A 16,987-nucleotide genomic window follows, 5' to 3' on the forward strand; every position below is an offset into this window, starting at 1 on the left:
CAAGGACAACCCAAGTTGTTATCAACGCTCAGTTCAGAAGCCTGCATCTCTGATGGTATGGGGTTGCATGAGTGCGTGTGGCATGGGCAGCTTGCATGTCTGGAAAGGCACCATCAATGTAGAAAAATATATTCAGGTTCTAGAACAACATATGCTCCCATCCATACATTTATGCAAAGAGTCAATATTTGCAGTGTTGGCCCTTCTTTTTCAGGACCTCTGCAATTCGACTGGGCATGCTCTCAATCAACTTCTGGGCCAATTCCTGACTGATAGCAACCCATTCTTTCATAATCACTTCTTGGAGTTTGTCAGAATTAGTGGGTTTTTGTTTGTCCACCCGCCTCTTGAGGATTGACCACAACTTCTCAATGGGATTAAGATCTGGGGAGTTTCCAGGCCATGGACCCAAAATGTCAACGTTTTGGTCCCCGAGCCACTTAGTTATCACTTTTGCCTTATGGCACGGTGCTCCATCGTGCTGGAAAATGCATTGTTCTTCACCAAACTGTTGTTGGATTGTTGGAAGAAGTTGCTGTTGGAGGGTGTTTTGGTACCATTCTTTATTCATGGCTGTGTTTTTGGTCAAAATTGTGAGTGAGCCCACTCCCTTGGATGAGAAGCAACCCCACACATGAATGGTCTCAGGATGCTTTACTGTTGGCATGACACAGGACTGATGGTAGCGCTCACCTTTTCTTCTCCGGACAAGCCTTTTTCCAGATGCCCCAAACAATCGGAAAGAGGCTTCATCGGAGAATATGACTTTTCCCCAGTCCTCAGCAGTCCATTCACCATACTTTCTTTAGAAGATCAATCTGTCCCTGGTGTTTTTTTTGGAGAGAAGTGGCTTCTTTGCTGCCCTTCTTGACACCAGGCCATCTTCCAAAAGTCTTCGCCTCACTGTGCGTGCAGATGTGCTCACACCTGCCTGCTGCCATTCATGAGCAAGCTCTGCACTGGTGGCACTCCGATACTGCAGCTGAATCCTCTTTAGGAGACGATCCTGGCACTTGCTGGACTTTCTTGGATGCCCTGAAGCCTTCTTAACAAGAATTGAACCTCTTTCCTTGAAGTTCTTGATGATCCTATAAATTGTTGATTGAGGTGCAATCTTAGTAGCCACAATATCCTTGCCTGTGAAGCCATTTTTATGCAACGCAATGATGGCTGCATGCGTTTCTTTGCAGGTCACCATGGTTAACAATGGAAGAACAATGATTTAAAGCATTACCCTCCTTTTAACATGTCAAGTCTGCCATTTTAACCCAATCAGCCTGACATAATGATCTCCAGCCTTGTGCTCGTCAACATTCTCACCTGAGTTAACAAGACGATTGCTGAAATGATCTCAGCAGGTCCTTTAATGACAGCAATGAAATGCAGTGGAAAGGTTTTTTTGGGATTAAGTTAATTTTCATGGCAAAGAAGGACTATGCAATTCATCTGATCACTCTTCATAACATTCTGCCGTATATGAAAATTGCTATTATAAAAACTTAAGCAGCAACTTTTCCAATTTCCAATATTTATGTAATTCTCAAAACTTTTGGCCACGACTGTAGGATGGAACCTTACATGTATTTCTGCATTCTAGTACAGATTAGCCAGAGGTAAATTCCTAAAGGAGCTGCACTAAGAGGTAGCGACATATGTATACAGTGTCTTGAAAAAGTATTCATACCCCCTGATCTTTTCCACATTTTTTTCACGTTACACCCACAAACTTAGGGCTTGTTCACACGACCGTGGGGCAGCCGCAAGAGCATTGCAGACTCATTCACTTGAATGGTTCAACGATCCATCCGTTCCGCAAAAAGATAGAGCAAATTCCATCTTTTTGCGGTGCGGAAGCACAGAATTGAATACCACAGAAGCACTCCGAAGTGCTTCTGTGGGGTTCCGTTCCGTACTTCCATTCCGCACCATTCCGCATCTCCGGATTTGCAGACCCATTCAAGTCAATGGGTCTGCATCCGTGATGCGGAATGCACACGGAAGGGAGCCCGTGTATTGCTGACCTGCATATGCGGTCCGCAATACGGCAACGGGACACCTACGGTCATGTGAATGTGCCATTAAAGGGAGTCTGTCACCAGCATTTCACTTTTTTAACCCTTCCCACAGCTCCCTAGAATGCTTACAGTTAATAAAAATGTTACCTCTGGCATCAATCCTGGACTTATAGAACCCTCAAAAACGATCTTTAAAAGATATGCAAATGAGGGCTCGCAAGTGCCCAGGGGCGGCGTTACTCTCTTAGGTGCCCTGCTTGCTCAGCCTTTTCATTGCGTCCCCCCGCCCCTTCTTACCCTCCGCCCGCCCATCCTTTCCCTCTGACCGCCTTTGTAATAACTTGTTATTCTGCCGATATCCCACGCCTGCGCACTCATTCCTTTGGCTGGCGCATGCGCACTGCGATGCCCATTCCTTGTACGGCATCACAGTAACTATTGCGCATGCGCCGGCTAACGACGCGAAAACACAACAAAGGAGGCCGTCCATTGGTGTCGTTAGCCGGCTCATGCGCAATAGTTACTGTGATGCCGTACAAGGAATGGGCATCGCAGTGCGCATGCGCCGGCCAAAGGAATGAGTGCGCAGGCGCGGGATATCTGCAGAATAACAAGTTAGTACAAAGGCGGTCAGAGGGAAAGGATGGGCGGAGGGTAGGAAGGAGCGGGGGGACGCAATGAAAAGGCTGAGCAAGCAGGACACCTAAGAGAGTAACGCCGCCCGTGGGCACTTGCGAGCCCTCATTTGCATATTTTATAAAGATCGTTTTTGAGGGTTCTATAAGTCCAGGATTGATGCCAGAGGTAACGTTTTTATTAACTGTAGGCATGCTAGGGAGCTGTGGGAAGGGTTAAAAAAGTGAAATGCTGGTGACAGACTCCCTTTAAATGTATTCTACTGGGATAGACCAGCACAAAGAATCAAGTATCTGTGAAGTGAAAAGAAAATGATACATGGTTTAATAAATAAAAATCTGGAAAGTGTGGTGTGTACCTGCAAGTCTTTTTGGGAATGTCTCTACCAGCTTTGCACATCTAGAGGCTGAAATTTTTAACAATTCTTCTTTGCAAAATTGCTCAAGCTTAGTCAGATTGGATGGAGAACGTCAGTGAACAGAAATTTTCAAGCCTTGACACAGATTCTCAGTGGGATTTTGGCATGAACTTTGACAGGGCCATTCTAACACATAAATATGGTTTGATCTAAACCAGATTTTTATTTACACATACTTGCTTCTTTGTGTTGGTCTATCATATAAAATCCCAACAAAATACATTTAAGTTTGTGGTTAGTGTTATGAATACTTTGTCAAGGTACTAGTTGACAGTTGTGCTTGATAAGCTGTGAGAAGGTCCCAGAGCTCACCAGAGGACCACAGCCTTTCTTTTATAGCTAATCGGAGGGAGTGTCGGGTGTTGGACCCCCCACAATCACATACTGATGACCTATCCTGAGGATAGATCATCAGTATTAGGCACTCTGAAAGCCTTTTTAAGTCACAGAATTATATGCAACAAATCTTCCATGTATGAACTTCCCCTAACTGAATTTCCCATGAAAAGGGAATCCAACACACAAATTTTATATATACACTCACCTAAAGAATTATTAGGAACACCATACTAATACGGTGTTGGACCCCCTTTTGCCTTCAGAACTGCCTAAATTCTACGTGGCATTGATTCAACAAGGTGCTGATAGCATTCTTTAGAAATGTTGGCCCATATTGATAGTATAGCATCTTGCTGTTGATGGAGATTTGAGGGATGCACATCCAGGGCACGAAGCTCCCGTTCCACCACATCCCAAAGATGCTCTATTGGGTTGAGATCTGGTGACTGTGGGGGCCATTTTAGTACAGTGAACTCATTGTCATGTTCAAGAAACCAATTTGAAATGATTTGAGCTTTGTGACATGGTGCATTTTCCTGCTGGAAGTAGCCATCAGAGGATGGATACATGTTCTCATTCTGTTTACGCCAAATTTGGACTCTACCATTTGAATGTCTCAACAGAAATCGAGACTCATCAGACCAGGCAACATTTTTCCAGTCTTCAACAGTCCAATTTTGGTGAGCTCGTGCAAATTGTAGCCTCTTTTTCCTATTTGTAGTGGAGATGAGTGGTACCCGGTGGGGTCTTCTGCTGTTGTAGCCCATCCGCCTCAAGGTTGTGCGTGTGTGGCTTCACAAATGCTTTGCTGCATACCTCGGTTGTAACGAGTGGTTATTTCAGTCAACGTTGCTCTTCTATCAGCTTGAATCAGTCGGCCCATTCTCCTCTGACCTCTAGCATCCACAAGGCATTTTTGCCCACAGGACTGCCGCATACTGGATGTTTTTCCCTTTTCACACCATTCTTTGTAAACCCTAGAAATGGTTGTGCGTGAAAATCCCAGTAACTGAGCAGATTGTGAAATACTCAGACCGGCCCATCTGGCACCAACAACCATGCCACGCTCAAAATTTCTTAAATCACCTTTCTTTCCCATTCTGACATTCAGTTTGGAGTTCAGGAGATTGTCTTGACCAGGACCACACCCCTAAATGCATTGAAGCAACTGCCATGTGATTGGTTGACTAGATAATTGCATTAATGAGAAATAGAACAGATGTTCCTAATAATTCTTTAGGTGAGTGTATATAAACTTCTAAACTGATAAATGTGGTGGCTGGCAAATATTAGATTTTTCCAGCAGAAGTTTCGGATTCCTAGCTAATAACATTCTGAACTACTTTTGCAATGCTTACTCGGTTTTCCTTTGAGCTCTTCAGATGCTTGAGTATTTTTAGAAATTCTCTATAAGGCATTCATTATTGTAATTATAATCTACTTGATTGACAGCAAATTTTGTGCTCAGTAGCAATGACTCTTCAAGAAAGTGATTTTTTTACTTAGGCAGAATAACAACCATTTCATAGCTTCCCTGCTGAGACACACTGCAGTATTGTTAAGTATTTAATAATATGTTCAAATACTACATGTTGAAAATATGTAGCAAAATAATAGCCATGGAGTTCCCCATTTTAGAAGATCATTTTCTTTTGTTTTGATATTTCTTTTTTGAAATGTCTTATTTCGATTTCATTTTATTCTGTGTTTGTGAAAGCTACATTATTTGTGACACAAACGCCTCTTTTAGCCAAATTACTTAAAGCTTAGAATGAAGCTTAGAATGAATGTGCTGCTTCTTACTGGTAGTTGATATAGACTCATGCTTAAAGAATTCTTGCATAAATATCAAGATTAATTCTTCATTTCTATGTGGTGTTATAATATACTGTATAATGATTGTGTTTAGTGACACATAAAGTATTATATGTAATTTTTAATTAGTTAAGTGCCTTTGATATTTGAAAATCTTTGACATGCTGGTGGATTATAAAAGGACATCAAAACAGCACAAAGAAAACAAAGAGCTTTTATACAGCATGCAGATTTAGTAGAGCTGAAGTTGTCTGTTGATCCCTCAAAGGAGTTTTCACCGATTTTAAAACTGACGGGCTATTTTTCAGATAGCCCATCAATAACTGATTGGCAACTGTCCTTACGCCCCCACTAGATATGAGCAAAGTTTCCAAAAATTTTATTTGGACATTTTGCAGAATTTTTCCCAAAAACTTGCTTCGTTAGAAATTAATTTGTCACGAAGCGCGTTAAATCAGGTCTATACTGGCCTTCGGATAAACTTTAGAGAGACTGTATCCTGGTGTGCATCACTGTGCGGTGCAGAAACATGCATAGCTATTCCTTTCTGGTAGAGAAAAAATTACTGTGGGTCTGACTGACAGGCAAGTCACTAATATGGCCAAGCACATCATTATATAGGCCACAAAAATTCCTAGCAAACCCCTAGCTAAGTAAAAAAGAAAAAATATAAAAAATAACTACTTGCAAGTATCTCGCAAACGTTATACAGGAGATGTAGCGCAGGTAATGTCATTGCCACCAGCGGCGAAAAAATTACACTGAATGTCACAGATACTTAGGATGCGCAAATGTTATGCAGAAGATGTAGAGTAGGTAATGTCGCTGTCACCAGCGGCAAATACAAAATTAGACCGAATGTCACAGATATTTAGGATGTGCAAACGCTATACTGGAGATGTAGCGCAGGTAATGTCGCTGTCAGAAGCGGCCAAACAATTGAGCTGAATGTCACAGATATTTAGAATGCACAAATGTAACACAACAGCTGTAGCAGAGGTTGTGTCACTGTCAGCAGCGACCAAACAATTGCACACTGTTTAGCGTAGGTTGTACTAATAATATATATTGCAGCCAGATAAAACAATTGTCCTTAAAAGGACTTTTGGGTATCTAACACCTTTCAACAGTAAACCCTGTCTAAAAAAAAAATTTTTAAAAAATATTCCTGTTCCTACACTATCTGTCCCTTCTCCTGCAGCTCTGCTTGACTAAGACTGAGCCTAACCACGTGTCTTATAGCACCCGATGACGCGTTGCGGCCAGCCAATCACTTTAATGTCAGTAACCAACATGGCTACAGCATTACCGTGAGTGCCAGCACTTCCCCGCACGTTTATTGGCTGCGTAGCAGCCAACAAATGTTCAGGGAGGAGACTCGAACATGCTCGCTCAACACTAGTTTAGATGAATTCTTAAAAGTAAACAACATTAATGATTATGAAAACATGTAGAAATGTAAGTCTCATTTCCTTCTGGGATTCGCGTCCCCACCTATCCACTGGTTGAACTCGATGGGCTTATGTCTTTTTTTTCAACTGTATTAACTATGTAACTATTGTATGCAATCATAAATGGTGCCATTAGAAAGTGAAACTTGTTCTGCAAAAAGCAAACCGCATATAGCTATGTGAAAGGAAAAGTAAAAAAGTTTTGGCTTCAGGAAGGTAAGAGGTAAATGTTGAGAATACAAAAACCAAATATTTCAAGATCCTGAAAGGGTTAAATAGTGTCTAAAAGAACCTACCACCTCTCCTGGCATGTATATTTTTGGTAAATAATTGAAATGATCATTCTGATGCATCTATTCCTATGGCTATGCAATTCCCATATTATTCATACTAGAAGTTTATGTATAAATTTACAACTGAATGTTACCATTTGGAGATATATCCCTGCACAATCTCAAACTGTTCAATCAGTGCTTCCAGTGTCTGGTCACACCAAATTATATATTTATTCATGAAGTTCTTTTTAGAGCAATGGCATAGCATAAAGTTATAGGGAAAAACCCAACCAGAATTATTATTATAAGTGTAATACAATTATTTACTAATACAGACATGTCAGGAGAGATGACAGCTCCTCTTTAACCCCTTGAGGACATCCGCTGGTCATTTACGGCGGAAGTCCGGTCTTTAAACATGGAGCCCTCTCGCACGTGCAGTGGGCGCCATAGCCGCCAAGTTTCTGCTATTTTAAATAGCAGAGACCCGCGACACATTGATCGCATAAATTTTCCCTTCAGATGCCGTGGTAAAATGTGACAACGGCATTTAAGCAGTCCAGAAGTGGAAGCCGCGCTTCCACTCTGGTAACAGCGTTCCCCGGCCTCCTGCACATGATCATATGGTTTTGCAGTCCGTTTTAAACAGATCTGTTTTTCCATTTTTTGTTTCAGTAGTGTTTCCATTTCCGTTCCGCTTCTGTTCCGTTTTTCTGTTCCGTTTTTCCGTTTGGTTTCCATTTGTGATCTGTTTTTTGCTGAAATAGCCCGAACCCTCAAGCAGGCTTCGGAGTCTATTTCAGGAATATTCCAATGCAGGCCACTAGGTGGCAGCATTGTAATGTTATATTGGAAATTAAGTGTTCAATGATGGCTATATATAGCCTTCAATGAACCCAATGGGCAATCTAATGATTGGCAGTTATTGTCACCCAAGGTGACTTTAAAGAAAGTGAAAAAAAGGGAAAAAAAGTTTTTACAAATATAAAAACAAATAAAAAAAATTATAAAAGTTCAAATCACCCCCCTTTCCTTAAAATAAAAATAAAAATATTTAACCAATATAAAAAATAAACATCATGGGCATCAGGAAGTGTTGGATCCACATGCATGCTGGGTCCAACACTTCCTGAACAGAGAAGAGCTACTAAACTAGTACATGGATTGCAGGATAAAACTTACCAGGAAAGATTAAAGGACCTTAAAGGGGTTGTCCGAGTTATTGTTTGTTCTTTCTATGTTCCTAACTAGGCAAATGTAACAACTTTCTAATTAACTCACTTTATCTGCAGTGGCTGGTTTCTCAGATTTCACTGAGGGTCACATTATACAGCTGGGACTTGTAGTTCTACACATACAACATTCTGCAGAGTCTCCCAGCAGGCAGACATGTCACTTAGGGCAGCTCTTGTAGCCACTCCCTTAGCAGAGCAGGGGGAGGGGCAGAGATAGTTTTTATTGCATGTAATCAAAGGGCTAGAAAAGAACCAGGGAAATGAGGAAATAGATAAAAAAAAATTGCATAAAACTTGCTTAGCTTAGTTATATATTGCTGCCCATCAGATTTTCAGTGCTATATATATTTTTTTTTCATAACTCGGACAACCCCTTTAACATGTATAGCTTGGAAGAAAGACGAGACAGAGGGGATATGATAGAAACTTTTAAATACATAAAGGGAATCAACAAGGTAAAAGAGGAGAGAATATTTAAAAGAAGAAAAACTTCTACAAGAGGACATAGTTTTAAATTAGAGGGGCAAAGGTTTAAAAGTAATATCAGGAAGTATTACTTTATTGAGAGAGTAGTGGATGCATGGAATAGCCTTCCTGCAGAAGTGGTAGCTGCAAATACAGTAAAGGAGTTTAAGCATGCATGGGGTAGGCATAAGGCCATCCTTCATATAAGATAGGGCCAAGGGCTATCCATAGTATTCAGTATATTGGGCAGACTAGATGGGCCAAATGGTTCTTATCTGCCGACACATTCTATGTTTCTATGTTTATATGTTTCTAACTTAATGGCGCATAACAGGTAGTATTTAGTGTTTGGTTCCCGGCTTACAGAGATCGCCTTGACGTCCGGCAGACGGGCTCAGATGGTTTTGTACAAAATGCATTTGCCAAGCATCTCACTTTATAAATAAGCAGTTATAGCACTATAATTGTTTGTGACTATGGCATTATTGTACTTTATCTGGTTTGCAGGATGCTGCTGCATTCCCTCTTTTTTTCTGTTTTCAGCCATGGCAGCGTGCACCTGCGCATTGGGAGGTGCTGACTATCTCCCCTTTCTTTGCAACTGTAAGTGGTGCCATTAGAAAGTACAACTTGTCCCACAAAAAATAAGCTCTCATAAGGCTATGTGAATGGAAAAATAAAAAAGTTAGGACTACGGGAAGGGGCGGAGTGAAAAACGAAAACACAAAAAAAGGAAAATCTCAGGGTCCTTAAAGGGTTAAATTGCTGCAGTCTGAGCCTTATATAGCCTTAATCCTGGTTTACAGAATTGGTTCAGATATTTAGAGGATAGCATTTTTATGTAGCTCTTTTAGTTGGTTAAAAAAAAAAATGAGTTGAAGTTTAGAGCAAACTGCGATATCATAGAAGCTCTCATAGGGCCAGATTTATCATTACTCTGACAGCTCACTCCACTTTCACATATGGCTAAAGTCAGTTTTACCCAAGTCAGATTTATGATCGGCCCTTTAAGACTGTAATAAAGGTGGTTTGACGGTAGCAGTTTATCCGTCAGTAAGCAGCTTTACAAAAGTCGCACGTCTTTACGAAAAAGTCGTATGTTCTATTAAAAAGTCTCATAAGATAAGCATGATCCTCACTGGAGTGAAGTTGTGCATTTTTTAGCGACTTTTTAGCAACTTTTTAAATCGTCACAAGAGTAAATATGTCTAGAGATTCATTTACATAAGAAAACATGCCCACTTTCAGAAAACTGGCGAGCATAGTGCAGAGCAGAAAAAAGTCGCACATTTTTGGGCAGGTTTTAGCGATTGGGCAAAAATTTGCAATTTTTTCACTCCTTTATTCTGACTTGAGAAATCTGGCCCATAGTGTTTTTGTCATCATATTGGTGTTTTGATTATACATTATTGACCAGTTACAGATTAAAAGTTCTGTGCAACTTGCCAAATCATATAAATAGATAACATGTACTGTGAAACCTGATCTGACAAATAAACAAAAAGGAAGAAACAGCATTCTAGATAGTAATAAGAAAAATAGGTTTAAGGTGCATTTACATTTGTCAACTGAGCAGGCAATTATCAGGAAGAGACCGTTCCTTCCTGATAACTGCCTGCTCGTCATTGGAAGAAAGAGCTGAATTTATATGCAGCAATCTCCTCCACATTTTTTAGGGCTACTGCCATCACTCGTCCTAATACAGATTTATTGTTTCTGGGCAGAAGGGCTCTGTTCACATAGCACAATCTGCTGCCCAGAATTATGAATAATGTGCTGTAGGAAAGATCATTTCACCTAATGTATGATTGTTTTGCATTCTCATCGGGTGATCGGCAGCACATTTACACATACAAATTATTGGGAACAAGTGTTTGTAGTAACATTCGTTCACAATAATTTCCCCGACAACTGTGGGGTTTGATTCTGACTTGAATCCCTTTAGGAGACAATTCAGGATTAGAAGATACCTTATAATATAGATAAAGGAACAACCATCTTTAAAAATAGAATCAAAGTTTCCCATGTATTGTATACAAAGAATGTGACCTTGAGTACTTGGAGCATTGTCAAATTTGTTAAATCTTTCCCGACCAGAGCTGTAATAGTACGACGCAGCGGGAGGTGATTTGCTGCCCATCACCGTTCTATTACCGTAACTACCATTACTGTTCCCGTTAGCCAGACCCCCTCTTTATGCATCAGGTAAAACACAGATGTCGGCGCATTAACCCCTTCTATGCCGCGATCAGCACTGAACGCAACATAGAAGGGGTTTTGCTGATGCTGTGGCTGGGACGCAATGGGTGAGGAGGCAGCCCAATGCCATGCAGAGGCTGGCCAATGCTTTGCATGGCATAGGGACCTTCCTTCTACGGGTGCCCAGGAGATGGAGCCCCAGGCTGGGTCTCCTAGGCAACCTGTTAGTGTATTACTCTGTGTAATACACTAAGAGGCAATGCATTACAATACAGATGTATTGTAATGCATTGCAGAGGGGATTAGACCGCCAAAAGTTAAAGTCAGAAATACAGAAAAAACTGTGTTTTTAATTAAAAAATATATAAAATTTCAAGTAGAAAAAAGGAAAAATACCCCTTTTCCCCAGATTTTATAATAAAAAGAAAAAAAAACACACATATTAGGTATCGCCGCATCCATAACGACTGGCTTTATAAATATATCACATGATTCACCTCGTCCAATAAACACCATAAAAAAAATAAAAACTGTGTAAAAAAAAGCCATTTTTGTCAGCTTACATCACAAAAAGTGCAACACCAAGCGATCAAAAAGGCATATGTCCCACAAAATGATACCAATAAAACCATCAAATCAAATCTCTCAAAAAATAAAAAAAAGCTATAGCTCTCAGAACATGAGACACTAAAACATATTTTTTATTGTTTCAAATATGCTATTATTGTGCTGAAGTGAAATAAATAAAGTAGACATATTGGCTATTGCCACGTCCATAACAACCTGCTCTATAAAAATACTACATTACCTAACCACTCAGATGAACACCGTAAAAAAATAAAAAATAAAAACAGTGCCAAAAAAGCAATTTTCATGTCATCTTACATCACAAAAATTGCAACACCAAGCGATCAAAAAGGTGTATGCCCCCCAAAATAGTACCAATCAAACCCGTCACCTCATCCCGCAAAAAAGGAGACCCTACCTAAGACAATCGGTTAAAAAATTTAAATGCTATGGCTCTCAGACTATGGAGACACTAAACATCATTTTCTTTTCTTTCAAAAATGCTATTATTGTGTAAAACTTTAATAAATAAGAAAAAGTATACATATTAGGTATTCTGACGTCTGTAACGATCTGCTCTATAAAAATATCACATGATCTATCCCGTCAGGTGAATGCTGGAAAAATAAATAAATAAAAACTATGCCAAAATTACAAATTTTTTGGTCACCTTGCCCCATTAAGTGTAATAATGAATGATCAAAAAATCATATGTACTCAAAAATGGTACCAATAAAAATGTCAACTCTTCCTGCAAAAAACAAGCCCCTTTCCAAGACGATCTGCATAAAAAAAAATATGGCGTTCAAAAACATAATTTTATTTTCAAAAATACTTTATTATGTAAAGCTGAAACAAACAAACAAACAAAGAAAGTATACATATTTGATATCATTGCGTCCGTAACAGCCTGCTCTATAAAAATAGCACATGATCTATCATGTCAGATGAATGTTATAAAAAATTGAAACTGTGCCAAAACTGACATTTTTTGGTTACCTTGCTTCACAAAAAACGTAATATAGAGGAATTAAAAATCATATTTACCGCAAAATAGTACCAATAAAACAGGCACCATATCCCCTAGTTTCCAAAATAGGGTCACTTTTTTGGAAGTTTCTACTGTAAGGGTGGATCAGGGGGGATTGTAATGGGTCTTGGCATCTAAAAACCAGTCCAGCAAAATCTGCCTTCCAAAAACCATATGGCGTTCCTTTCCTTCTGTGCCCTACCGTGTGGCCTTGCATCAGTTTACGACCACATGTGGGGTATTTCTGTAACCGTAGAATTAGGGTAATAAATATTAACCCTTGATGTGTTAAAGAAAAATTCTTTAATTCTTGTAGAACACCTAAAGGGTTAACAAAGTTTGCAAAATCAGTTTTGAGTAGCTTGAGTTGTGTAGTTTCTACAATGGGGTAATTTATGGGTAGTTTCCACTATGTAAGCCCCACAAAGTGACTTCAGACCTGAACTGGTCCTTAAAAAGTGTGTGTATTGGTGCAGAATGCCAAGCAACCAGACAGATGTTTTAAACGATAGTGGATTTATTGAGTCGACGATAATTCAGTCAAAAGCCAGTGATCACACACAGGTAATCAAGCCGAATAAGAACCTTTGCAGGTTGACACCAGGGAAGCAGTCTGTGACCAGTACAAAGTTTATATACGTTATATCAGTCCAAGAAGCGTGGTACCGAGGGATGAGACATCAGAGAATATCCAGAGTCTGATCCGAGGTCATACACTAGATAGACTGTTCAGCCAAGATAAAGTATCAAGAGGGAGGTCACTAGAGGTTAAGGTAAGCTGGAGAGAAACGATCACCAGCATACACCCGGATTGTTAGAGCAACAGTGGGCACTGACCAGCAAGGGAGATCTCCTTTTAAGTACCTGCTAGCCAATCACAGAGTGCCAGGTGTCGATTCCTCATAGGTCACATGATGATCCTAATCCCTAACACTTGTGCGGCCTATCCCCTAATCTACTTTGAATTTGTGCACAGGTGCTTTTCCTGCCAGCGGCCGGCGTAGCAAATAAGATGTGTGCACGCTCAGACGCGTATCCCTTTGCGACCACCTTTTGAGCTTGTGTGCAGATGCTTGATTGGCATAGCACGGATACAGGACCGTGCCTTCATGGACGCCAGAACGGAAACCGGAGGTGATGCAGGAGACAGGACCAGCCGTGGCGTTTTGCCACCAGCCCGGCGGTCTTCCCTTCTGGCACATAAGCGGATGCACCACTGCATCCATCCTCAAAGGAATCAGAGCTTCAGGCTCCGCAGATGCATGTGTGACCTGTCCTGCTACTCCAATGGGACCCCCCGTGGTCGAGGCAGGGGATGGAGTGCCAGCAGACCCACTAAGCCCCCTCTGACCTCTCCCCACAGGCCAAACCCCACGAGGACCCCTGGAGGCCCCAGTGGACCACGGAACAGGAGAGTGTCTTAGAGTTTTGGAAATTTTCTTAAACATTTTAAGAATTGCTCCTAAAATTCTAAGCCTTCTAACATCCTAAAACAATAAAATGGCATTAACAAAGTGATGCCAACATAAAGTAGACATATGGGGAATCTAAAGTAATGAATATTTTATAAGGTATTACTTTCTGTTTTAAAAGAAGAGAAATTGAAATTTAAAAAATTGTGAATTTTTTTAAATTCTTGGTAAATTTGTGATTTTTCATAAATAAAGGTGAAATATGCGATTTATGACTATCATTAAATGCAAATGCAAAGAGTTTTGCATAATGTGGATGAAAATACAATATCACTTTGTAAATAACAACAGCCATCATTTATTGCTATTTTTATGCTTCAAGAAGAAAATAAAGCAGTAAAACTGAATTGGTATCATGCAGGAAAATTATGATCAATATTTTTAGAACTTTATTTCTTTAGTCACAATATAAATTTAAAGGGTTATGAGGTGAAAATAAATAATATATTTAAATCTTAAAATTTAAATTAATTTTATATGCATAAGTCTTAGGCTACTTTCAGACTAGCGTTCAGAGAGGATCCGTCTGGCGTCTGCACAGACGGATCCTCTCCTATAATGCAGACGTTTGGATCCGTTCAGAACGGATCCGTCTGCATTATAGTTTAGAAAAAAATCTAAAAGTGGTTCAGACGGATCCGTCCAGACTTTACATTGAAAGTCAATGGGGGACGGATCCGTTTGAAAATTGAGCCATATGGTGTCAACTTCAAACGGATCCGTCCCCATTGACTTACATTGTAAGTCTGGATGGATCCGTTTGCCTCCGCATGGCCAGGCGGACACCCGAACGCTGCAAGCAGCGTTCGGGTGTCCGCCTGCTGAGCGGAGCGGAGGCTGAAAGCTGCCAGACTGATGCATTCTGAGCGGATCCACGTCCACTCAGAATGCATTGGTAGCTGGACGGATGTGTTCAGGGCCGCTTGTGAGACCCTTCAAACGGAGCTCACAAGCGGAGCCCCGACGCTAGTGTGAAAGTAGCCTTAGTAATTTGATGTTTCCATGGGGTTGAGAGTGTATTATAAAATGTATTTAATCTGTTAGATACATTATAGGGGAGATTTATTAAATCTGACATTCTCATAGGCCAATCTTGATCCCCTGTGCGCTGGGTAAGGTGTGCTTAATTGATTAAGAGGTAGATGCCACTTAATAAATTATGCACATGTCTGGCATGTCTGTAAATCCGACAGGCCATGTTATGTCCCACCCACTTTTTCTAAGCCCAATCCTTTTCTTGTCACTTTAGAAAAGTGACAAGTAGCTCAGAAAAGTCACAAATTATGGGGCAAATATGTCATGTGGCATCAATTGTGAATTTTTAATGTCAAAATATTGGTGTAAAAATATTAATAAATGCCTCTATTTGTTTATATCCTATTAGCTAAAAAGAGCTTATTTTATTAATACTAATTTCCATGGTAGTTAAGAGTATATTATAAACATGTATTCAGGTGTTTCCATTTCCTGGCGAGTGCCTTTCACCCAGTTAAGTCAGTTATTTCTGCACTGATGAGGGGCAATAACCCCAAAACAGCTGTCTGCAGACAAGGTACTGGCTCAGCTATTATCCAATTTATGCCTCAAGGCTCATTTAAATGGTCATGCATTGGCTTATAGGATAGCTACTTTGCAACTAGTGGCATCAGATGTTCAGCTTTCTATTTAGTTTTTTTTATAGATAATTTGCATACACCAGAAAAATGTAATAAGCCTTTAAAGTTCTTTTCACTTTAGTTTTATAAAATAAACATATAATAAATATTCCTTTATTTTGCAGTTTGGGAAACATCCAATTGAAGATCTGTTCAGTGAACTTCAAGATGGAAGAAGACTTTTGGATCTTCTTGAAGGCCTCACTGGTGACAAAGTGGTAAGGCTTGGAGCTTGTGATGGCTCTGCATCATGCATTTATCCTCTTATTTTATTTTAGCGTCTGGATTTTTTTTTGGAGTTTAAAAGCTTACAGTTGCACCCATAAGTTCTAAACCTTTAGGATATGTAAGGCAGAATCAACACTTCTCTTTCAATGTCCATTGGACATAAATACTGGCAAAGCAAGCAGTACATTCAGTATATCAAATGTCTCTCCCATTCACTCGACAGAAGCCAAAATAAGCGCCCTTTTAATGTATGTCAGGCAGATGTCTATCACTATAGCTTTTTTAAAAAATGTTTTACTGTATGGAACAGAGAAATCTGCTGTTCTAGTTTATATTAAGGCATCCAGTAAGAAAAGTACTTTTCTGAGTTTATGTTCTTTAACATGGGATTCTATGGACATCTGTCAGAAGTAGACATTTGGAAATCCTCTAAATGTACAATTGCAATAAATATTTAAGTAAACTATTTGGAAGTACAAAGATTTCTGTATTGACTAGCAGTAAATTTTTTTATCTGATTGTCATTTAAGTGACACATATAGACAGATACAAAGAAAATCTAAAGGCCCCTTTACGCAATATTCAGGCATATTATTGATAATGATTGTTCATAAGTATGCTCATTAGTGATGATCTGCCTATGTAAAGGTGCCCCCAATTACCACTTAAATAAGCAAAACGCTCATTAATCGGGTACTTGGATCATTGGTGTGGTAACTTAAATCATTGTTTGCTGGCAAAAGATTATTTTGTCCAAACTGCACTCGGCTACTGGGAAACAGTAATAAACAATTAGTGATAACTCCTTCTCATACTGTGGAGGAGATTGCTGCATATATCTCTTCTACTGACAAGCAGGTGAATTTCAGAAAGGAACCCTTCCTTCCCAACAATCACTTGCTACATTGTAGCATGTTAAATGGCCGTAGCAACTTCCTGACCACCTCATTTAAATTTGTGGCAGAGGTTGGAACTTTAAATATAGCACCCATGCCATAGCCACTGGGTGCCTGCTATTTTAACCAGCAGGCAGCCTGGACTAATGTATTAAATCATATAACCATAGCATCTGGTAAGTTAAAGACCTGGAGCGTGTGCTCCCAGCTGTACACCAGCTCACCCACAGAGGATCGAAGGAGCCAGATAAAGTGTGTGGCAAGAGGCTGTCACACATTAGTTCCTGTGGA

The 16,987-nt window shown here is 40.0% G+C and overlaps 1 protein-coding gene across 1 annotated transcript in view; it reads left to right on the top strand.

Moving 5' to 3' along the window:
• The window catches only part of DMD (dystrophin), a 3,443,536-nt gene that overhangs the window by 695,472 nt on the left and 2,731,077 nt on the right, over positions 1-16,987 (top strand). Inside the window, 1 exon segment of the mRNA XM_040424996.1 lies at positions 15,698-15,790. Within this exon segment, the coding sequence (XP_040280930.1) occupies positions 15,698-15,790 (93 nt within the window).

Source organism: Bufo bufo, chromosome 3 (genome assembly GCF_905171765.1).
Source record: "Bufo bufo chromosome 3, aBufBuf1.1, whole genome shotgun sequence".
Classification (NCBI taxonomy): Eukaryota; Metazoa; Chordata; class Amphibia; order Anura; family Bufonidae; genus Bufo; species Bufo bufo.